Source organism: Anser brachyrhynchus (genome assembly GCF_964034855.1).
Source record: "Anser brachyrhynchus genome assembly, contig: SCAFFOLD_126, whole genome shotgun sequence".
NCBI classification, from domain to species: domain Eukaryota; kingdom Metazoa; phylum Chordata; class Aves; order Anseriformes; family Anatidae; genus Anser; species Anser brachyrhynchus.
Window position 1 is genome coordinate 4188 of NW_027663679.1, and position 22368 is coordinate 26555.

Genomic DNA, 22368 nt, shown 5'->3' on the forward strand with positions numbered 1-22368 from the left:
GAGTGGGGGAGGGGCGGGGGGGGGAGGGGGGGGTCCGGGACCCCTCCCCCACCGCTCCGGGGCTTCCTGCGGGGGGGCGGGGGGGAGGGGGAGGGGCACTTCCGGTCCGTCCCAGTGCTCCCAGTAACACCAGTGAGCCCCCAGTAAGCCCCTGGTGCCCCCCTCGGTATCCCCCAGTGCCCTCCCAGCACCTCCCAGTATCCCCAGTGCCCGCCCAGTGCCCGCCCAGTTCCTCCCAGTATCCCCAGTGCCCGCCCAGTTCCTCCCAGTACCCCCCAGTATGCCCCCAGTATCTCCCAGTCCCCCCCCAGTTCCCCCAGTCTCCCCCCAGTCCCTCCCTGTATTTCTCCAGTATCTCCCTAGTCCTTCCCAGTACCTCCCAGTATACCCAGTGCCCCCCCAGTCCCTCCCAGTACCTCCCAGTCCTCTCCCAGTTCGCCCCATCGCCCATCCCAGTATCCCCAGTCCCCTCCCAGTATCCCTCCAGTACCCTCCAAGCATCCTTCAATTCCCCCAGTAGCTCCAAGTATCTCCCAGTGTCCCCCCAGTCCTCCCAGTACCGCCCAGTATCCCCAGTGCCCCTTCCAGTTCCCCCCGTTGACCTCTCATTGCCTCCCCAGTACCCCCAGTATCTCCCAGTACCCCCCCCAGTCTCCCCAGTGCTCCCAGTACCTTCCACTTCCCGAAGTATCCCCCCAGTCCCCCCCATCTTCTCCCATTGCCCTCCCAGTCTTCCCAGTCCCCCCCATTACCCTCCCAGTTGTCCTCCCAGCCTCCCCCCAGTCCCTCCCAGTGCTCCCAGTTGCTCCCCAGTCTCTTCTGGTCTCTCCCAGTTCCCTCCCAGTCCCCCCCTGTTAGAAGCGAGACCACGCAACTTTCTGGTCTGTCGAAGGTAGTTTATTAATGAAGTAAGCAGGCACAAGCGAAACAGCGCTGGGCGGCTGGGGAGTCTCCGCTCCACCACGGCACGCAACTTTCCCTTTTCAGTGTCGCCGTTTTATAGCAGCCAAGTTCGGCTTGTCAGCATCCAAGTTCCGTTTGTCAGCATCCAAGTTTCGGCTGGTCAGGGCTTGCTGAACCTTCTGAAGCTGCGCAGTTCGTTCTGTGTTCAAGGGTAGCAAAAGCAAAAGCGGCAAACAGTATTTCACAGAGTCTTTTTCACCAAGGACGTTTATCCGACACCCCCCCCCCCCCCCCCCCCCCCCCCCGCTATCTACTCGCTTAGCCTTCCCCTTAACGAGGTCGTAAATTGCAAAACCTTATCTTCTCAGCAGATTCTCTGAATTCCTTTTACAGACAAGGAACAAACACCCGCTAATTTATCGCAGTCCCTCCTTTTTCTTTTTCTAACGTATTTTGTTCATTGATGAATTTCTGAAGCACTTGTTTGCTCAATGTTAAAGTTTCTGCGTCGTCCTCCTCCTGTTCAAGAGATTCATATTTCGCACGCACAAGCATAAGGTGAGCTGCCTCTAATCGGTTTTTTACAATCGCGATTATTCGGTTGAATATACATGGTCCAAAAGTTAGTGTAATTATGAGCAGCAACAAAGGTCCTGCTATAGCTGATGGCAGTGCAGTGAGCCAAGGTGAGTAATTAAACCAGGATTCCTACCAACTCTGGTGGGCTTCATTGTCCCTTTTTCGTTTTCTAGCCCTTCTCTCAATTTAGTCATTGTGTCCCTTACCACTCCAGGATGATCAGCATATACACAACGCTCCTCTCGTAGGGCTGCACACAGTCCTCCTTGTAGAAAAATCAGATCTAATCCCCTACGATTTTGTAGTACTACTTCAGATAAGGATCGCACAGATTTCTCTAAAGCTGATATAGATTGCTCGATACGGGCCAAATCCTCATCTACAGCAATGCGTAACGAGGTAAATTCTTGGCTTTGTTTTACCAGAGAGGTAATTCCAGTTCCGGCTCCTGCAGCCCCCAGAATCAGCAGTGGCTAAAGTGACAGCCGTAATAGGCTCTCTCTTCCTGAAGCGGTTTTTTGCCATAGCACGTTGAACGTACCTATACTCCTCAGAATGGTGAAGAATCCCAGGTATGATTACTACCTGTACACAGAAATCATGTGAAGAGTTGAGCAATTTTAAGGGTAGACATGGTGTTGTCCCCAAAGACGAACATACCCATCTGGTGTTCTTCGCAGGAATTAACCAGTTATGTGACTGATGCCCATTTTCAGTAATGTTACATACATTTCTCTTCCCATTTGGGACTGTCCCCACACATCTACCTTTTCCCGGGACCTGAGTTAGTGTTATCCCAATCTCCTGTCGCCAGCTACATTTGTAGGGACTAGTTTCGTTCGAGTAAGTATTTTTCTTAATTAGAATAAATCCTCCTCTGGCGCTTCCGTGCTCATAATATCGTATTCCCCAAGTTTTTCCAAAAATCCATCCCTGATCCGTAGGGTTAGTTACGTTTATCCATAGAAACGTGCAGTTTCCCCTAACGAGGGGAACCCCACGTGTCCACCTTGTTACCCTGTGGTTTACACAGCCCTTAGGTCCAAATTGGACCGCTAAATATTTGTCACGGATGGTTCCTTTAATACAACTGGCGTGCGTCCATCCCTTTTCCGCGGTTCGAACGGCAGTTTGTGCAGTGAGCAGAACAACATAGGGACCTTCCCGTTGTGGTGGCAGTGAAACTTCCTCCCGTGTTTTGACCAAAACTTTACCACCTGGCTGTATGCTATGTAGTGCCAGGTCCAACGGCGGGCGCTGTGCGATTAAGCCCTTCCTCTGTAATTCCCTTCTCCGGTTCATTAGCTGTATTAGATAGGGCCTGATTTTATCATCTCGTCAACGAGGCTGATCAAGAGGTACCTCTCAATCGTAAGGCATGCCATATAGCATTTCAAAGGGTGAGATTCCCAGGGCGGCCCTGGGTTTAGTACGTATGTTTAACAAGGCTAACGGCAAGCATTTTATCCAAGGAGTCTTTGTTTCTAACATGAGCTTAGTAAGTTGTTTTTTAATTTCTCCATTCATTCGTTCTACCTTTCCCGAACTCCGAGGATGCCAGGGAGTGTGATATCCCCATTTAATTCCTAAAGCTTTCATGGTATCACGGGATACTTTTGACACAAAGTGTGGTCCCCGATCAGAATCAATTGTTTCTATTGCCCCGTATCTGGGAATGATGCTTTCTAATAATATCTTTACCACGGTTTGAGCTGTGGCCCTTGCCGTAGGGAATGCTTCAACAAAGTTTGTGAGGTGGCCTACAATAACCAACAAGTATCTGTATCGCCCCGTTTTTGGAAGTTCAGTAAAGTCCAATTGAATCTTTGCAAAAGGCCGATGTGCCAATTCTCGTCCTCCTCCCGGGACCCTTTTTCTCATGTGTTGAGCATTTACCCTCCGACAAGTTATGCGATCATTTACGATCCTCTTTGCTATATTATAAATCCCTATACACATATAATCTGTGGCAAATCGATCCACCAACGCCTGAGTGCCCCAGTGCGTCTGTTCGTGAAATCTCCGTAGCACCCTCACAGCTACTGATTTTGGTAACGCTGCCCGTCCGTCGGGCAGCACCCGTCTCCCTTTATCGTTTTTTTTTTTTGAACCCCCATTTGTGTCATCTTGTCTTCTTCTGTAATAGTGAAACAGAGCAGGGGGAGGGGAACGGGTCCATCCGACGCCAGGGAGTAGCAGTTTTTATGAGGCGGGCTCTCTCCCTCAGAGCAATCGCATTCAATCCCATCCACTCCCCATTCACTCCAGCAATCATAGCATGGAAATTTCTTCGAATCCTCCCCCTTTGCACAGCTCGGGCAGTCAGCCCTTTTTGTCGCCTCTCACACACACAGGCGTGCTGCCCGTTTGGCCTCCCGGCCTGCCAAACTGTTTCCCCCAATCTGAGGGCTTGTTCCCTTCCGATGCCCCTTGACGTGTACCACGGCGATGTTTTGTGGTTCCCTTACGGCTTGTAGCACTTGGGTAATTAGCTCCTCGTGAACCAGCCCTTTCCCTTGAGAATTAATTAGTCCCCTTTCCTCCCATATTTTTCCAAAGGTGTGGATTATTCCACATGCATATTTAGAATCCGCGTATATTGTTCCGCTTTTATCTTTCAGCAATTTCAGGGCTCTTAGCACTGCATGTAGCTCGCAGGCCTGTGCTGACCAGCTCGGGCCCAGAGGGCCTGATTCTATTACCTCGAATGTCTTCCCATTAACCGATGCGTATCCCGATTTTCTTTTCCCTTCAGCTACCCTCGAGGACCCGTCTACATATATCTGCTCCCCTGAGGGTAACTCCACCTCTTCCAAATCAGGTCTCGATTTTACCTGCTCTTCTGTATTTCTAAGGCAGTTACGGTCAGGCTGCTCGCTCGGTTCCCCATAAAGGAATTGGGCAGGGTTCTGTACTGAGGTTGTTCCTAGTGTTAATCGGGGTGAAGATGTTAAAATTCCCTCATATTTTAGCAGCCTTGCATCTGCAATCCATTTTTCAGCTTTCTGTTGCAACACCCCACGTATATTGTGGGGGGATATAACTCTGATTTCTCCCCCAAATGCAATCTTTTGAGCTTCCTCCGCTAATAGGGCAGCTGCCACCGCTACCTGCAAGCAGCTGGGCCAACCCCTACTAACGGGGTCCAATAATTTAGACAAATAGGCCACGGGTTTTTTACTGCCTGCCCGCTCTTGGGCAAGCACGCCGTAAGCAGTTCCCTCTGTACTATTGACGAACAAGAAGAATGGTTTCTTTAGCTCTGGGAAGCTTAAAACTGGCGGATGCACAAGCTCTTCCTTTAATTTTTCTAATTGCTCCTCATCTTCTTTTGCCCATTTGAGCAATCCATCCTTATTCCGCTTGTTATATAAAAATTTAACCTTTCCACTGTAATCTTCTATCCATTGTCTACACTATCCGGTCAGCCCTAACAACTGCCGTACCTGCCTTTTAGTAGCTGGGGCTTTTATCCCTAGAATTCCTTTAACCCCTTCAGGATCCAATCCTTTTGTCCCTTTATTTAACAAATGACCCAAATATTTCACTCTCTCTTCTGCAAACTGCAATTTTGACTTAGACGCTTTTAATCCCCGTGACCCCAAAAAATTCAGCAGGCTGATGCTACCATCGATCGTCCGGATGTAGGTGGCTCAACAGGGTGTGCGCGTTTGCCACCACAGGGAACCTGGCAACAGTTCTTTTATTAATTTCCCTTAAATCCTGTACTAGCCTGTATTTACCGTCTTTCTTTTTTACTGGTAAGATAGGAGTGCTAAAAGGAGACATACAAGGCTCCAACAGCCCTTGCTGCAATAATCTTTGGATCCCGGGTTTCAGCCCCCTCCTTCCTTCTTCTGAAAGAGGGTATTGTTTTATCCTAATCAGTCTTTCTGGGTTTTTTACAGTTACTTTGAAAGGTCTTATATTCAATTTCCCTCCTGTGAGAAACGCTCCGTAGCCAATAATTTGGGCTCAGGCGAGGAGCTCAGCGAAGCAGGAATTTATTCGCGATTGCAGTGGCGGGCGCCCCACAAGCAGGAGAGCGCCTGCTGGTTCCAAAACCCAGTTTATATACTTTTTGATGACAGGACCGTCCCCAGTTTCCCCACTGGAGTGGGTAATCCAGGTTCACAATCTGTCTGATGCTTCCCAGACAATGCCTGGCCTTCAGTTGCCGGCCTGTTTTTGAGATGGTAATGTTTTCTCCCCTTATCTGGCTTGACTTAACACAGTGATTTTCACCTGATTGCTCTAAGGAGTCTGGTTGTCTGCATTTTAGGAGGTCACCTGCTGAGCTTTCTTATCACTGTAAGCACATCTCAATACCCCATTCCTTCCTTCTGTACAATGTAACACTGCAAAAACATTTCCATTCCCACAACTCCCCCCTTTTCTCTTTTTATAATTTGTTGATTTTTGCAAAATTTTTTTCTCTAAGGTGTAATTTGGTAGATGTCTTCCTCTTCTTCACTGTCTTTGCTTTCCATTTCCTCTAATATCATCATCTTATCTGAGTAGGGTGGTGGATCCACGGTCATTTGTTTCGAAAGTGCAGTTTCAGTAAACCGCTGGACAAGTCCCCTTACACAGGGGATAGTGCAACAACCAACGGCTGTCAAAACTCCTGCTACGACAATCAAGGACGTAAATACGGACACTACCATCCCTTTCCATTTACCAAACCAAGATTCCAACCATCCTGTGATGGAAGGGTCTGCTCCTGAGTTTTCTGCCAATTCACTGGCAAGGGTGGTAAGCCCTTGCAATGCTCTAGTTCCTGTGCCATCCGGGGCAGCATTGTTAGGGATAAAAGTACCACAACGGCTGCCCAGCATCACGCACACACCACCTTTCTCCGCAAGCATCATACCTAATGCTATTCTGTTTTCCCAAGCCATTTTGCTGGTGGCATCTAGTCGTTCAGCGATTCCTCTTATCGCATCTCTTGTATAGTTTATGAATCTCTGCTGATTATAATAGATATAATGAATCCAATCCACATTTTTATTAATTGTTACCCACCAGAACAGTGACTCAAACCCTGCAGCAATTTGATTCCTGGCTTTATGTTCATCAGGAACTCCTCTAGGCACCCCAATAGAATCTATGTATACTCTATCATCAAATGATATTCCAAAGCCTCTTTTACTTCTTCTGGGTATTTGTGATGTTTCTCTTTCAAATGCCAGGGTGAAGGGTACAGCTAATTGAACAAGTGCACAAGTGCCTCCCCAGTTAGATGGTAGGGTGGACCGTAAGATCTTCCCTCCGCAGTACCACCAGAGATCTGCCCTGGGGATCTCAAGTCTGGAGCAGTTTCCCATCAAGTCCTCGGTAGCATTCAAGGTCCTCGTGCACAAGGCAAATTCTCCCAGATGCTGGTAGCACTCACACCCTGCCGTGAGAGGCAAGCTGTATGGTTACCTATAGCTGTGGAGAATGCAGGGGGAGCCCTGATATTGCTATCGTGCGAGGAAGGGAATAGCAAAGAGAGACTTACAGGCCTCATTTCCCCAGGCAGGCTTTTCTGGGTACAATGCAATCGTACATCGCATCCCTCGGGAGTCCTCGGTCCACCCCAATGGGCAGGGCACCATCCGGGCTATCGGTCGTCCCGAGGCACAAGCATAGCAATCGCTGTGGTTGAGACTCTGGACAGCAGATTTGACCCATTCTATCCAGGCATTCACATCCCCATACCCTGTTTCAATCTCAAATGTTTGAACTGCCGCATTTCAAAGAGGGCCTCCTGTTTTCTCTCCTGTTTTCTCCTTGAGTTTCTCCCTTTCTCTGATGGCGATAGAGGATCGTTTCCATACAGCTATTCTCAATCTGGCTGTTGGGTCTCTACCAGTTATTTGTTCTCTCTGCTCAATTGTCCTTGGGCATTTAAATCTCCACAAGCTAACACCTCACAAGCATCAAACATGACAGATTGCGGTACATAACCCTCTGTCACATTCACCCATATTTTTATGGGGTATCCCGTCTTACTATTATCTGGTCATGCCTTTTCCAAGTTGCCAATTGACGACCAAGGCTTTCTCTGAGGCCTACAATCACTAAAAACAAAATTAATAATTGATTTTTCCCTGTCATTATTTTTAAACCTTAGGTTTCCAAATAATTATCAATACAAAGAATAAGATATACACTACTACCATAACAACCCCCCCTTGGGAACACTTCAATTCACTATAGGCCAGTCCTTTCTCTCAATCACAAGTCACGCTCATTAGTTACCTGTGAAAATAAAAGGTTAGTTTACAATCGCAAGCTCTTATCCCGCTCAGAGTCCACTACGAGATTTTTCTCTTCGATTTCAGCTTCCAACAAGTCTTCTGTAGGAACAGCTTCCCAGGTACTAGGGTCGATGGATGCCTTCACTTGAGTATAGTGAGTCCAACCTTTTTCTGCAGTTCCTATGGCTGTTTCAGTGGTTAGTAGTACTTGGAAGTGTCCTTCCCATTCGGGCCGGAGTTGATCCTTTCCAGGTCCGAATCAGGACCCAATTTCCCACGGGTCCTGAGAAATGACAAAGAAGAGGACAACCCCAGAACACAGTTCTTAAGAAAACTCTCTTGTTTCGAATTGTGGTATCTCATCCCTTCTGCCCAGATAGGGTAATCCGAACAGCATCTCATACGGTGAAATTCCTATATGTTTCTTGGTGCTGTTTGAACCTGTAGGAGTGCTAAAAGTAAACATTTTACCCAAGGAAGTTGGGTTTTTAACGCTAATTTAGTTAATTGCTTCTTTAATGTCTGGTTCATTCGCTTTGCCTTCCCAGAAGAGGAGGGGTGCCAGGGGGTGTGAAAAGCCCACTCAATCTCTAAGGCCTGCATTAACCCTTGCAGTACTTGTGAAGTGAAATTATTTCCTTGGTCTGAATCAATGTTTTCAGCTATCCCATATCTAGGGACTGTTTGCTCCGGTGATACCTTAGCCACCGTGTTTGCAGGGGCAGATACAGAGGGGAAAGCTTACACCCATCCAGTCACGTGGCCAATTAGGACAAACAAGTACTTAAATCTCCCTCCTTTAGGTAACTCAGTAAAGTCTACCTGTATACTTTGGAAAGGTCGAATCCCTGGCTCCCGTCCCCCTCTAGGTCAGTTACAAATGACCTTTTTATTTGCCTTTTGACATATGGTACATCCTCTGCATATTTGCTTCACTAAAGTGTATATTCCTACACAGACATACTTTCTTAGCACAACATCAATCACACATTGCTTGCATCTCCCAATGACTCTCTTGATGTAAAACATCATATTTGCCTCATTGGTGCTTTATTCAGCATTTCTCTCCCATCAGGGAGTATCCATTTTCCCTCAGGCTTCGTGGCTCCCGATTCCTTAAAGAAATCTCTCTTAAAAACTTTTTAGTTCTTTCTTAGTTTTCAACAATTCCCTGAATCCTCTCTGGATTTATTCTCAGTTTTCCCTCAGACATTAGATGCCTTAAATACCTGACTTCTCTTTCTACGTATTGTAATTTATTTTTCAATGCTCCCAAGCCCTGCTTTCCCAGAAAGTTGAATAGCTTGTTAGTAGCTTCCTTCACAACTGTTTTCTCCTGTCCTGACAATAAACGATCATACACGTTTTGTAACAGAAATTCCTCCTTGGGAGGTTGGAATTGCTCCAAAATCTGTTCTAGAACTTTGCCCAAATTAGTCGGTGGCCCTGTAAACCCCTGAGGTAAAAATTCCATATGTATTGTTGCTTCCGTCCCCGCTTCAGAGTCTTTCCAGTCAGAGGTGAAGATATCTTTGCTCTCAGGGCCCGAGAGCACTCCATTAATACCACTGTTATTCCAGTCTACCAATTTACTATTTGAATGCCCAATTTCATCATCAAATCCCTTCCCAACAAGTTAGTCCCTGCCTTGGGTACATACAATAATTGCCCAGAGATCATTTTATCCCCTAGTCTCAGCTTGGTACCCCCCAAAGGTGGCACTGTTACCCCAGCCCCTTCTACCCCCATCACTCGTTAGGGTTTCATTAGTTAATTTAATCCCTGATACTTTACAGGCCAGCAATGACCTAGCTGCCCCTGTGTATTGTGTTTGATGGCGAGGTTCGGGAGGGGGCTGCAGTGGCAGCCCCCACGAGGAGAATCCAGAAACCACCCCGTGGCAGATAAGGGACAATTTCACCCGGCCCCAGAGGGGCCCACCGCTGCCCAGAGCCAAGCCATGAGCAACACAGTCCGTGCCTCTGTGAGAGCACATCCACGAAAACGAACAAACAAACAAAAACCTGCTGCTCAACAGCAGCTGGGAGAGCGAGGAGCGAGAAACCTCCCCGCAGACACCAAAGTCAGCACAGACGGAGGGGGTGGAGGCGCTCCAGGCGCCGGAGCCGAAGCCCCCTGCGGCCTGTGGAGAGGCCCCTGGTGGAGCAGGCTGCCCCCCCCGTCCCCCCCTTCTCGATACTCGGGAAACTGACCAAACACCACAGCAAATATACCAAAACCTCTAGACTGTTACTTAGATAGTGCCTACACCCTCTTTCCCTGCTCGTTCAACTTTCCCAACTCATTCAAAAAACAGCTCTGTCAAACATTACATACCACACCTTTAACACCTTCCATAACCCTTTTTAACGCTTCTTGTCTTTCTCCAGCCTGTACTTTCACCAAAGTCTCAGTCATTAGCCAACTTAATTCCATACCTTCCTTCTTCCACTCCGGATATTCCTACCTGAAGTGGCCAGCCTGCCCACACTTAAAACATCCCATCAAAGCCTGTCCCTGCTAAGATTCAGGCCACAACACGGGTAGCTTTCCTTGCCTGCCATTCCTTCATCTCTCTTCCTCTCTTTTCCATCCTGGCCCTGACTCCCCCTGAAGATTTTCTTCCTCTTTCTCCAACCCTCTGCCTGACTACCTGCTACGCTGTCAGTACCATTAGTTTCACCCTCTGCTTTCCTTCTCATCTCCCCTCTTGACACACACGTTCAGGGCCTCCCGCAGGAGGGCCCCCCAGTGACTGGTCACTACATCCCCCCCACCTTCTGGAGCATTTTCTGTGCATCTTGCCAGGCTTCAATCACAAAATGAGCTTTCAAGAGCCCTTGGGATACCGGGTCCTCAGGATTCATCCCCAAGTACTTTCTCATTCTGACCCCAAGTCTCTCGTATGATTTCTGTGTTGCACACTATTATTCTTCCAGCCAGGATCGGCAAGTGGGTATTTCTGCCCTGCCGGTATTACCCCTGGTCCTGGAGGATGAGTTCTTTCCCATTTTTGTATAGCAGCTCTCCTCCTGACCATTCCCATTTCTTTCCCTGTAAACAACATATTTATATACGTAATTCCCCCTCCCCAAGAGTATAAGTTAGGTCCTAGGAAACTCCTAACCTCTCTGCTGGTAAGGAGGGGGGGAAGTTCACTTAAGAGGATACACAGTTAGTGTTAGTGCTGTTAGTATCAGGGAAGGCAAAATTCTCAGTACCTCTTCTGCCTTGTTCTAATTCTTGCCAGAGCCTAGAGTACGCTCTTCTCTAGGGACAGTGTTAATTGCAGTCCCTGTCTCCTTTCCTGGAGCGACTGCTGCTGCCACCGGTGCAATATTAGGATTATAGGGAGCATAACTTGGCTCCTCCTCCAAAAAAAAAAAAGGAATCTTATAGTTTACACATAAATTTCAAGCCTGAATTTTCATCAGGCCCGTATTTTGGCCAAAATACTGCTGTTTCCTTAATCGGTTCTTTTGTCCAGACTAATACACAATATTTAACCTTTTTTTTTTTTTTTTTTTTTTACCATCTCCTCCAATTTTGAGATTATTTTTCCAATTTCTTATAATTCTTCAGGAAGAACTTTCGGTAGGCACTCCCCCAGGGATATCTCCCTGTCCCCTGGAACTCATATTTCCCATTTTTCCTATTCTGGAAAATGGGGGTGTACTGCCAAGCACTTCCCCGTGCAAGGGCTACCGCACACCTATGAGTTTACCAGATTCCCTGGTGTACTTCCGAGCACTTCCCCGTGCAAGGCTTACCGCACACCACATTTCCCGAGACTCTTCCTTTCTCTCCCTTATCTCACGCTTCGTCCGTCTCTGCCTGCGCCCCTCGCGGAGCTGCGGCACCGCAGATCAGGACCCCACACTCGCTTCGTACAAAAGTACGTCTCAAGCACACATCACACAGAGTCTCACCCGACCCCCAAAGCAATACTTAATATTTCTTACCTTGGTCTGTGCACAGAGTTACCGGATCAATTCTTAAAACCCTGAGTGTCTACCTTCTTCCTTTTCCCCACTCCTTCACGGATCCTGCCTCTTTCATCAGCCTCGGGCCCTCTGGCAGCTCTCCGCAGAGCCGCCGTCGCTGCACAGGACCCTGAGATCAGTGGGGCATGCCTTCCTGCTGCTGCGGCGGTGGGGCTCCCCGGTAGGCGACTGGCTCCCGGACGAGCCCCAAATTGTGAGAAACGCTCCGTAGCCAACAACTTGGGCTCAGGCGAGGAGCTCAGCGAAGCAGGAATTTATTCGCGATCGCAGTGGCGGGCGCCCCACAAGCAGGAGAGCGCACCCATAGTTCCAAAACCCAGTTTATATACTTTTTGATGACAGGACCCTCCCCAGTTTCCCCACTGAGTGGGTAATCCAGGCTCACAATCTGTCTGATGCTTCCCAGACAATGCCTGGCCTTCAGTTGCCGGCCTGTTTTTGGGATGGCAATGTTTTCTCCCCTTGTCTGCCTTGACTTAACACAGCGATTTCCACCTGATCGCTCTAAGGAGGCTGGGTGTCTGCATTTTAGGAGGTCACCTGCTGAGCTTTCTTATCGCGGTAAGCACATCCCAATACCCCATTCCTTCCTTCTGTACCATGTAACACTGCAAAAACAACATTTCTATTCCCACGGGGGGGGGTCTTAGTGGCTATGGGGGGGGCCTTAATTAGGGTTAGGGTCTGGAGAGAGAGAACACCCCCACACACACCTTCCCCTCCCCCCCAATAAATTAAGGACCCCCTCCGGGCATATTAAGGACCCCCCCCCCAAGCCATTAAGGACCCTCCGTGAGACCCCCCCAAGCATATTAAGGACCCCCCCCGGGCATTAAGCCCCCCTCCCCCCCCCCCCGGGATATTAAGGACACCCCGGGCCATTAAGGCCCCCCCCGGGATATTAAGGACCCCCCCCGGGCCATTAAGCCCCCCCCGGGATATTAAGGAACCCCTGGGATATTAAGGCCCCCCCCATGGATTTTAAGCCCCCCCCCCCGGGCCTTTAAGCCCCCCCCATGGATTTTAAGCCCCCCCCCCCCCCCGGGCCTTTAAGGACCCCCCCGGGCCTTTAAGCCCCCCCCATGGATTTTAAGCCCCCCCGGGGATATTAAGGACACCCCCCCCCCCCCCCCGGGCCATTAAGCCCCCTCCCGGGCCATTAAGTCCCGTTGCGTGTGGGGCTGTGTAAAGGCTCCCAAAGGGAGGTCAGGTCTACCCAAAGGCTTGGGTTGGGAGGCTTAATTAGGGGTGTAATTAGGGTTAGGCTTAATATCCTGGGGGGGGTGTTAATGGAGAAAAGGTCTCCTGCCTCTCGACACCCCCTTACGAGGAAGTTGTAGACTGTGATGAGGTCCCCCCTCAGCCTCCTCTTCTCCAGGCTGAACAGGCCCAGTGACCTCAGCCGTCACTGACATAACATAACACAACATAAATATTTCACAATATTTATTTAAGCTGCAGCCTGGGGGTCAGTAATTGCCCCAGGCTGCACCCCGGGGGGGCCTGCCCCAGCCCTTGGAGGAGGGTGGCAGGCTGGCCGCTGGTGGCAGGCGGGCCGCTCTTCCAGGCACTGATGGTGGCCGCTGGCGTCGGGCCTGGCTCTCAGGCGTACCACGGTGGTCAGGCTGCCTGTAGGGGCTCACGGAGCGGCTGCGGGTGTCAGTCTGGGCTGCCTGGGCTGCGGCGAGGCGCCTGCGGAGACAGGAACTTGCTGAGGCCGTGCTGCGGCTGCGGTGCCAGGCGGGTGCGAGGCAGCAGGGTGCAGGCACCCGGCTGTGCGTGAGCTGTGGGCACACAGTGCTCTGTGCAGAAAACAGGGTGCCCTGTGCCCTCGGCTGGGACTCTGCTCCCCTCCACATCCTGCCCCAGCTTGTCTCCTCCCCAGCGCCTCGCCAGCCATCCTGACCTGCCTGCTCTGCACGTGCTGTCCCAGCAAGAAGACCTGGCCCCCGCAGAGACAGGGGTCCACAGCCGGGCTCAGCACGACCGGGTCCCAACAGCCACCGGCTGCCCTTTTTCAGAGCGCCTTGCAAGGACCAGTACTCAGCTCCCTGCCCGGCCCTGGCCCTGGCCCAACAAGGTGACGGCCTCGGCTCCCTGTTCGGGGAGGTGCTGCCCATCCGCTCTTTGGGATGTGTAATTAAACACACAAGCTCTGTGTGTGCTGAGGACACGCACGCTGGCAGCGCTCAGGTGCGGCTGTGACACACCGACTGCCCCTCTCCAAGGCAATGCCCGCAGCTGGCAGGGCTCATCCCCATGCTCCCAGTAGCTGGCACACCTTGGCTGAGGCGGACACCTGCAATTCAGGGCATCCCAGAACAGGGTGCCTTGTGCTGGGGGGGAACTGGCACTGCTGCGCTTCTCTCTCTGATGGCACCCTCTCTCAGCTCCTGCATTTCTCTTCCTGACCTCGCTTTGCCTACGGCTGTCCCTGGCTCTGCTCTTGCTGCGGAAGGGCCAAGCTTCGCTAAGACCAGCAACAGAAAAATGGGCTCCAGAACAGAATGCCCAGGAATTAGAGGCCACCTAAAGCACTGGACAGCAGAAATTTCAGAAGAGTCTGGTCAAAAACTAACTGCTCACTTCACAATACGCTAACGACAACTGCTTCCTGGCTGGCAGCAGCCACATAATAATGTTAACAAAGATACGGTAACGAATTTGGGAGGGGGAGAGGAGGAGAGGGAGCGGGGGAACAACAACTCACTGGTTTTTCTGCCACCGACGCGTGACAAGCACACAGCATGAAGTACACAGCTATCAGAAGCAGGAAGGCAACCAAGAATGCCGCAGCGCCTTTTATGTAGTAACTTCGGAATTTTTGGGGCTTTGCAGTGTTTGCATTGTTCTCCCCATCCACGCCTGCAAGAACAATTGTGGACATTGCTGTGTCCTGCGCACTACTGGTAATCTCACCGGAGGTCTGGCATTGCCAGGAAGTGTTCTGTTTCATTTGGTTAGCATCTTTGAGCAAGTGAAAATCCTCAGGCCGCAATGCTTCCTGAGGTTCAGCAGAAGCTGGGGAATCTGCCAAAGGCACTGCAACTCAAGGCACTCTGGAGCCTCCCTTTTGCCTCTCAGCTTTGTTTTCCCTCCATCCTTTGTTTTCCCTGCCATAATGCTGAGGGCCCAGTGTCTCAGGTTTGCTCCCCCAGCTCTTTGGAGTTCTAAAAGGTCTTAGGCGCTTGCCCACCTTCGCTGCTCGAGGCACACTCGGAGCCTTAGGGACAAAACTGAACAAAATTCGGGAGCCCAGGAGTGCCAGTGAGGCAGTGCCCCATCTGCACTGGGTCAGGGCATCACTCTGGGCCTCAGCTCACAGGAGGGGTCCCGTTTCCCATCGTCTGCTCAATGGGCTTCTGACGGCCTCGTTCCCCCAAGAGCAAGGTTCCAAAATCCCTGGGAACTGGGTGCGCTGGGAGGTGACCCCTCTCTAGCCACAGCCACAGAGCTTTGTGAGCGTCTCTCCGCTGCACTGCTCTCACATGCTGTCACAGCCCGGGGAAGACAGCCATCCTCAGGGAGCCACTCCTGCCTTCCTCTGCAACACTTGCTGCCTACTGACACTCTTGGGTTTGGCTGCTGACATGAGGTGCAAGAGCGGGTACCAGGGCAAGAACCTGCACACGCATGCTGGTTCTGGTTGGTGACAGCGGATGACCAAGAAACAGCCTTTACCTGGTGGGGCAGTTGACTTCACTGGCTCTGTTCTTTTGCCAGGGAGCGGCAGCGTGCGACCGCTTCCTCGCCAAAGCACCTCCGTCAGCACAGTCTCTCTAACCATCCCTTTAGAAAGAAAGCAGGACAGTGTGACTACAAGGAACTGCTCCTCCTTGAACCATATTCTGGGCACAGCTGCAAGCACACACCAGTTGCTGCTGGCTGGATACCAATGTTTGCACGGAACAGCTCGGACCACTTATGGTAGTGCTGGGCTAGCAGCTGCCCCTGGGACACGGCGTGACCCACAAGCGGCAGCAGAGGCTCTCGGCCTTCTCTGGCGCTCACCAGTGCCTGCCAGGTGTGAAATTGAGTGTCTCCGCTCTGATCCATCCCTTCCTGCTGTGCAGGTTACGGTGTGTCCACACATGGATTTAGAACCTCAGCTTCCCAAGTCTTATGGCGGACAGAGTGAAATATACCCACCAGGTGCTGCCTTCTCGAAGTACTTTCTGATTTTCCCTGTGATGTGAGAGGACCTCAGGGAAGGTTTTACTCTTTCAGCTTTATCCTTTGCTCTTAGAGGACCTGAAGAGAAAGTAGGAAGTTAACTTTGGCACCAGTGCAATTTGGAGAAGCAGGGCTTCGTTTGTGAAGTCAGTGAAATGACTTCCCACCCCTGGGATACCAGCTGGGCTCCAGCGCAGGAAGCAGCCGAGGATCTGGCAAAGCCCTCCCTGGGGACACTTCTGCAACCAAAGACCCGTGAGAAGTTTCTGTCACATCAACACCTACATCAGTAGCTCTATGGCAGTGCCCTGTTTGCACTGGGTCAGGGCATCACTCTGGGCCTCAGCTCACAGGAGGGGTCCCGTTTCCCATCATCTGCTCAATGGGCTTCTGACGGCCTCGTTCCCCCAAGAGCAAGGTTCCAAAATCCCTGGGAACTGGGTGCGCTGGGAGGTGACCCCTCTCTAGCCACAGCCACAGAGCTTTGTGAGCGTCTCTCCGCTGCACTGCTCTCACATGCTGTCACAGCCCGGGGAAGACAGCCATCCTCAGGGAGCCACTCCTGCCTTCCTCTGCAACACTTGCTGCCTACTGACACTCTTGGGTTTGGCTGCTGACATGAGCTGCAAGAGCGGGTACCAGGGCAAGAACCTGCACACGCATGCTGGTTCTGGTTGGTGACAGCGGATGACCAAGAAACAGCCTTTACCTGGTGGGGCAGTTGCCTGTGTTGCCCCTGTTCGTTTGTCAGAGAGTGGCAGCTTGCGACCGCTTCCTCGCCAAAGCACCTTCTTCGGCACAGTCTCTCTAACCATCCCTTTAGAAAGAAAGCAGGACAGTGTGACTACAAGGAACTGCTCCTCCTTGAACCATATTCTGGGCACAGTTGCAAGCACACACCAGTTGCTGCTGGCTGGATACCAATGTTTGCACGGAACAGCTCGGACCACTTATGGTAGTGCTGGGCTAGCAGCTGCCCCTGGGACACGGCGTGACCCACAAGCGGCAGCAGAGGCTCTCGGCCTTCTCTGGCACTCACCAGTGCCTGCTAGGTGTGAAATTGAGTGTCTCCGCTCTGATCCATCCCTTCCTGCTGTGCAGGTTACGGTGTGTCCACACATGGATTTAGAACCTCAGCTTCCCAAGTCTTATGGCGGACAGAGTGAAATATACCCACCAGGTGCTGCCTTCTCGAAGTACTTTCTGATTTTCCCTGTGATGTGAGAGGACCTCAGGGAAGGTTTTACTCTTTCAGCTTTATCCTTTACTCTTAGAGGACCTGAAGAGAAAGTAGGAAGTTAACTTTGGCACCAGTGCAATTTGGAGAAGCAGGGCTTCGTTTGTGAAGTCAGTGAAATGACTTCCCACCCCTGGGATACCAGCTGGGCTCCAGCGCAGGAAGCAGCCGAGGGTCTGGCAAAGCCCTCCCTGGGGACACTTCTGCAACCAAAGACCCGTGAGAAGTTTCTGTCACATCGACACCTACATCAGTAGCTCTATGGCAGTGCCCTGTTTGCACTGGGTCAGGGCATCACTCTGGGCCTCAGCTCACAGGAGGGGTCCCGTTTCCCATCGTCTGCTCAATGGGCTTCTCATGGCCTCGTTCCCCCAAGAGCAAGGTTCCAAAATCCCTGGGAACTGGGTGCGCTGGGAGGTGACCCCTCTCTAGCCACAGCCACAGAGCTTTGTGAGCGTCTCTCAGCTGCACTGCTCTCACATGCTGTCACAGCCCGGGGAAGACAGCCATCCGCAGGGAGCCACTCCTGCCTTCCTCTGCAACACTTGCTGCCTACTGACACTCTTGGGTTTGGCTGCTGACATGAGGTGCAAGAGCGGGTACCAGGGCAAGAACCTGCACACGCATGCTGGTTCTGGTTGGTGACAGCGGATGACCAAGAAACAGCCTTTACCTGGTGGGGCAGTTGCCTGTGTTGCCCCTGTAATTTTGCCAGGGAGTGGCAGCTTGCGACCGCTTCCTCGCCAAAGCACCTCCTTCGGCACAGTCTCTCTAACCAGCCCTTTAGAAAGAAAGCAGGACAGTGTGACTATAAGGAACTGCTCCTCCTTGAACCATATTCTGGGCACAGCTGCAAGCACACACCATTTGCTGCTGGCTGGATACCAATGTTTGCACGGAACAGCTCGGACCACTTATGGTAGTGCTGGGCTAGCAGCTGCCCCTGGGACACGGCGTGACCCACAAGCGGCAGCAGAGGCTCTCGGCCTTCTCTGGCGCTCACCAGTGCCTGCTAGGTGTGAAATTGAGTGTCTCCGCTCTGATCCATCCCTTCCTGCTGTGCAGGTTACGGTGTGTCCACACATGGATTTAGAACCTCAGCTTCCCAAGTCTTATGGCGGACAGAGTGAAATATACCCACCAGGTGCTGCCTCCTCTAACTCCTTTATGATATCCTCTATGATGTCAGGGGATGTTGGGGAAGATTTTCTTATTTCAGCATTGTCCTTTGCTCTTAGAGGACCTGAACAGAAAGTAGGAAGTTAACTTTGGCACCAGTGCAATTTGGAGAAGCAGGGCTTAGTTTGTGAAGTCAGTGAAATGGCTACCCACCCCTGGGATACCAGCTGGGCTCCAGCGCAGGAAGCAGCCGAGGATCTGGCAAAGCCCTCCCTGGGGACACTTCTGCAACCAAAGCCCCGTGAGAAGTTTCTGTCACATCGACACCTACATCAGTAGCTCTATGGCAGTGCCCTGTTTGCACTGGGTCAGGGCATCACTCTGGGCCTCAGCTCACAGGAGGGGTCCCGTTTCCCATCGTCTGCTCAATGGGCTTCTGACGGCCTCGTTCCCCCAAGAGCAAGGTTCCAAAATCCCTGGGAACTGGGTGCGCTGGGAGGTGACCCCTCTCTAACCACAGCCACAGAGCTTTGTGAGCGTCTCTCCGCTGCACTGCTCTCACATGCTGTCACAGCCCGGGGAAGACAGCCATCCTCAGGGAGCCACTCCTGCCTTCCTCTGCAACACTTGCTGCCTACTGACACTCTTGGGTTTGGCTGCTGACATGAGGTGCAAGAGCGGGTACCAGGGCAAGAACCTGCACACGCATGCTGGTTCTGGTTGGTGACAGCGGATGACCAAGAAACAGCCTTTACCTGGTGGGGCAGTTGCCTGTGTTGCCCCTGTAATTTTGCCAGGGAGTGGCAGCTTGCGACCGCTTCCTCGCCAAAGCACCTCCTTCGGCACAGTCTCTCTAACCAGCTCTTTAGAAAGAAAGCAGGACAGTGTGACTATAAGGAACTGCTCCTCCTTGAACCATATTCTGGGCACAGCTGCAAGCACACACCAGTTGCTGCTGGCTGGATACCAATGTTTGCACGGAACAGCTCGGACCACCTATGGTAGTGCTGGGCTAGCAGCTGCCCCTGGGACACGGCGTGACCCACAAGCGGCAGCAGAGGCTCTCGGCCTTCTCTGAGGCTCACCAGTGCCTGCCAGGTGTGAAATTGAGTGTCTCCGCTCTGATCCATCCCTTCCTGCTGTGCAGGTTACGGTGTGTCCACACATGGATTTAGAACCTCAGCTTCCCAAGTCTTATGGCGGACAGAGTGAAATATACCCACCAGGTGCTGCCTCCTCTAACTCCTTTATGATGTCCTCTATGATGTCAGGGGATGTTGGGGAAGATTTTCTTATTTCAGCATTGTCCTTCGCTGTTAGAGGACCTGAACAGAAAGTAGGAAGTTAACTTTGGCACCAGTGCAATTTGGAGGACCAGGGCTTCGTTTGTGAAGTCAGTGAAATGACTTCCCACCCCTGGGATACCAGCTGGGCTCCAGCGCCGGAAGCAGCCGAGGGTCTGGCAAAGCCCTCCCTGGGGACACTTCTGCAACCAAAGCCCCGTGAGAAGTTTCTGTCACATCGACACCTACATCAGTAGCTCTATGGCAGTGCCCTGTTTGCACTGGGTCAGGGCATCACTCTGGGCCTCAGCTCACAGGAGGGGTCCCGTTTCCCATCGTCTGCTCAATGGGCTTCTCATGGCCTCGTTCCCCCAAGAGCAAGGTTCCAAAATCCCTGGGAACTGGGTGCGCTGGGAGGTGACCCCTCTCTAGCCACAGCCACAGAGCTTTGTGAGCGTCTCTCCGCTGCACTGCTCTCACATGCTGTCACAGCCCGGGGAAGACAGCCATCCTCAGGGAGCCACTCCTGCCTTCCTCTGCAACACTTGCTGCCTACTGACACTCTTGGGTTTGGCTGCTGACATGAGGTGCAAGAGCGGGTACCAGGGCAAGAACCTGCACACGCATGCTGGTTCTGGTTGGTGACAGCGGATGACCAAGAAACAGCCTTTACCTGGTGGGGCAGTTGCCTGTGTTGCCCCTGTAATTTTGCCAGGGAGTGGCAGCTTGCGACCGCTTCCTCGCCAAAGCACCTCCTTCGGCACAGTCTCTCTAACCAGCTCTTTAGAAAGAAAGCAGGACAGTGTGACTACAAGGAACTGCTCCTCCTTGAACCATATTCTGGGCACAGCTGCAAGCACACACCAGTTGCTGCTGGCTGGATACCAATGTTTGCACGGAACAGCTCGGACCACTTATGGTAGTGCTGGGCTAGCAGCTGCCCCTGGGACACGGCGTGACCCACAAGCGGCAGCAGAGGCTCTCGGCCTTCTCTGGCGCTCACCAGTGCCTGCCAGGTGTGAAATTGAGTGTCTCCGCTCTGATCCATCCCTTCCTGCTGTGCAGGTTACGGTGTGTCCACACATGGATTTAGAACCTCAGCTTCCCAAGTCTTATGGCGGACAGAGTGAAATATACCCACCAGGTGCTGCCTCCTCTAACTCCTTTATGATCTCCTCTATGATGTCAGGGGATGTTGGGGAAGATTTTCTTATTTCAGCATTGTCCTTCGCTGTTAGAGGACCTGAACAGAAAGTAGGAAGTTAACTTTGGCACCAGTGCAATTTGGAGGACCAGGGCTTCGTTTGTGAAGTCAGTGAAATGACTACCCACCCCTGGGATACCAGCTGGGCTCCAGCGCAGGAAGCAGCCGAGGGTCTGGCAAAGCCCTCCCTGGGGACACTTCTGCAACCAAAGCCCCGTGAGAAGTTTCTGTCCCAGCGCCATCTACATCAATAGCTCAGTAGGAGAGCATACCAGGGCTCGTGCCTTGACAGGGCACACACACGTGCCGGTCTATACCCTCCCACCTGCAGAGATGCCTGTCTGACGTTTGGGCTTTGAGCTGGCAGCTCTCAAAGGAAGTCAAAAGCCACAACTTACCCAGGCCATCTCCCAGAGCTTCAGTCCTGGAACCCATCTGGGAGCCTGGATCACCTTTGCCTTCGGTCCCATCTGTAAACACAAGTGGAGTCCCTCCTGTGAACTACGCCAACATACTCCTTCTGACCAGAGTGACAGAGAATGCGGTTCAAAGAGGGGACTGCTCCACGGCACTCGTCTCTCCCTGCCACTCCAGAGCATCTTGCAAACAGTTGCTGGGTGCCTGCAGTGGCACGGTGCTGGTACAAACTAAGCGTGCGTGGAGCTGCCCGGAGAAGGGCCCTCCCCGTGCCCACCCCAGGTCTCAACTCAAGCGCAAGGTGCCTGCTGGCTCTGCAGCACCTAGATGCTCCTGCCTTCCGCTGACTTACCTGGCAGATTAACCTGAGGCTCGTGGTCCACATCAGGCTGAGGTGTCGAGTAGCCAGAGCCTACGAGAACTGCTGCAATCAAGCACAGAAGAGAAACATTCCCCGTGCATGGTGTGATCTACCTCTTCCTTAGTGACCTGCAGCGACTGGAGGGGGCTCAGGCAAGGATGTGGGACCCAGACACGAGCCAGGATTTCCAAAGCCGCAAAGGGGCCTGCTGAGCTGGAGGCTCCCTCTTGGCCTCTTCCCAAATCCTCTCTCCAGGCTGTGCGCAACACCCCGCAGGGACCACGCCGCCAAAGATGTGGCCCCTCAGGTGTTTCTTACGGGAAGATCTCTGCTGGACACAAAGGAAGACCCCACTGCAGGGGGAGCGTGCAGACCCCGGGAAAAATGATCATCCATGTTTGTCATGGAGAAGCCCCCTGGCCAGTGAGCAGCTGAACCCTTGCTGAGCTAGCTCAACAAACCCTTAACAAACAGCAAGGAAATGAACACGGACAACTTACCACCTGTGGGACCCATACTGGCAGGCTCAGGAGCAGGATTCCATGGAGGCACTTGACCAGTACTGCCTGTGGGCACAAGTGGGATCAGACACAGGTAAGGGGAGCTTCCATTGCCTCTTGGGGCCTGCCTCTTCCTCAGTGACCGGGAGGCACTGGCTGGGGCTCAGGTAATGACATGGCCCAAACAGGAAGAAAAGCCTGGGTTCTTCCCTCTCTGTGGAGAGGGGCAGGGGTGGCATCTCTCCAAGTGAAGAAATATTCAGGGCTCATTTGTGCAAGCCCCCTCACGGCACAAACGCACTTGGAAGACCCTGAATAAACTATTACAGCCCATTAGCCATCT

At 52.0% G+C, this 22368-nt stretch overlaps 2 protein-coding genes and 2 long non-coding RNA genes across 15 annotated transcripts in view; 1 reads left to right on the forward strand and 3 right to left on the reverse strand.

Annotated features, from left to right (window-relative positions):
- The window catches only part of LOC308187053, a 25289-nt gene continuing 2921 nt past the window's right edge, over positions 1-22368 (forward strand). The window contains exons 1-4 of one of the 9 annotated variants that reach the window (XR_013944429.1): positions 1-1461; positions 1908-2054; positions 4238-4303; positions 7601-11261. This is a non-coding gene — a long non-coding RNA (uncharacterized lncRNA). Of the gene's footprint in view, positions 1462-1907; positions 4304-7600; positions 11262-22368 lie in introns of those variants that run through there. The other 8 variants (XR_013944430.1, XR_013944432.1, XR_013944433.1 and 5 more) reach the window with 8 other exon arrangements.
- LOC308187055 lies at positions 11186-12617 on the reverse strand. The gene is made up of 2 exons (XR_013944435.1): positions 11505-12617; positions 11186-11439 (listed from the first exon to the last, which is right to left on the reverse strand). It is a non-coding gene; the product is annotated as an uncharacterized lncRNA (long non-coding RNA).
- LOC308187049 (uncharacterized protein) overlaps positions 13163-22368 on the reverse strand; it is a 35772-nt gene continuing 26566 nt past the window's right edge. For 2 of the 4 annotated variants that reach the window (XM_080609208.1, XM_080609206.1), the window contains 8 exons: positions 17815-17922; positions 17082-17183; positions 16614-16721; positions 16072-16143; positions 15881-15982; positions 15413-15520; positions 14442-14596; positions 13163-13423 (listed from right to left, as the gene is read on the reverse strand). In XM_080609208.1, coding sequence (XP_080465334.1) covers positions 13391-13423; positions 14442-14596; positions 15413-15520; positions 15881-15982; positions 16072-16143; positions 16614-16721; positions 17082-17183; positions 17815-17922 — 788 coding nt within the window. In that variant the 3' untranslated portion in view covers positions 13163-13390. Of the gene's footprint in view, positions 13424-14441; positions 14597-15412; positions 15521-15880; positions 15983-16071; positions 16144-16613; positions 16722-17081; positions 17184-17814; positions 17923-18282; positions 18385-19483; positions 19586-20684; positions 20787-22368 lie in introns of all 4 variants that reach the window. The other 2 variants (XM_080609205.1, XM_080609207.1) reach the window with 2 other exon arrangements.
- Positions 21836-22368, reverse strand: part of LOC308187050 (uncharacterized protein) — a gene marked incomplete at its 5' end in the record, with an annotated part of 7375 nt that continues 6842 nt past the window's right edge. Inside the window, one exon of the transcript XR_013944424.1 lies at positions 21836-22091. The remainder of the gene's footprint in view (positions 22092-22368) is intronic.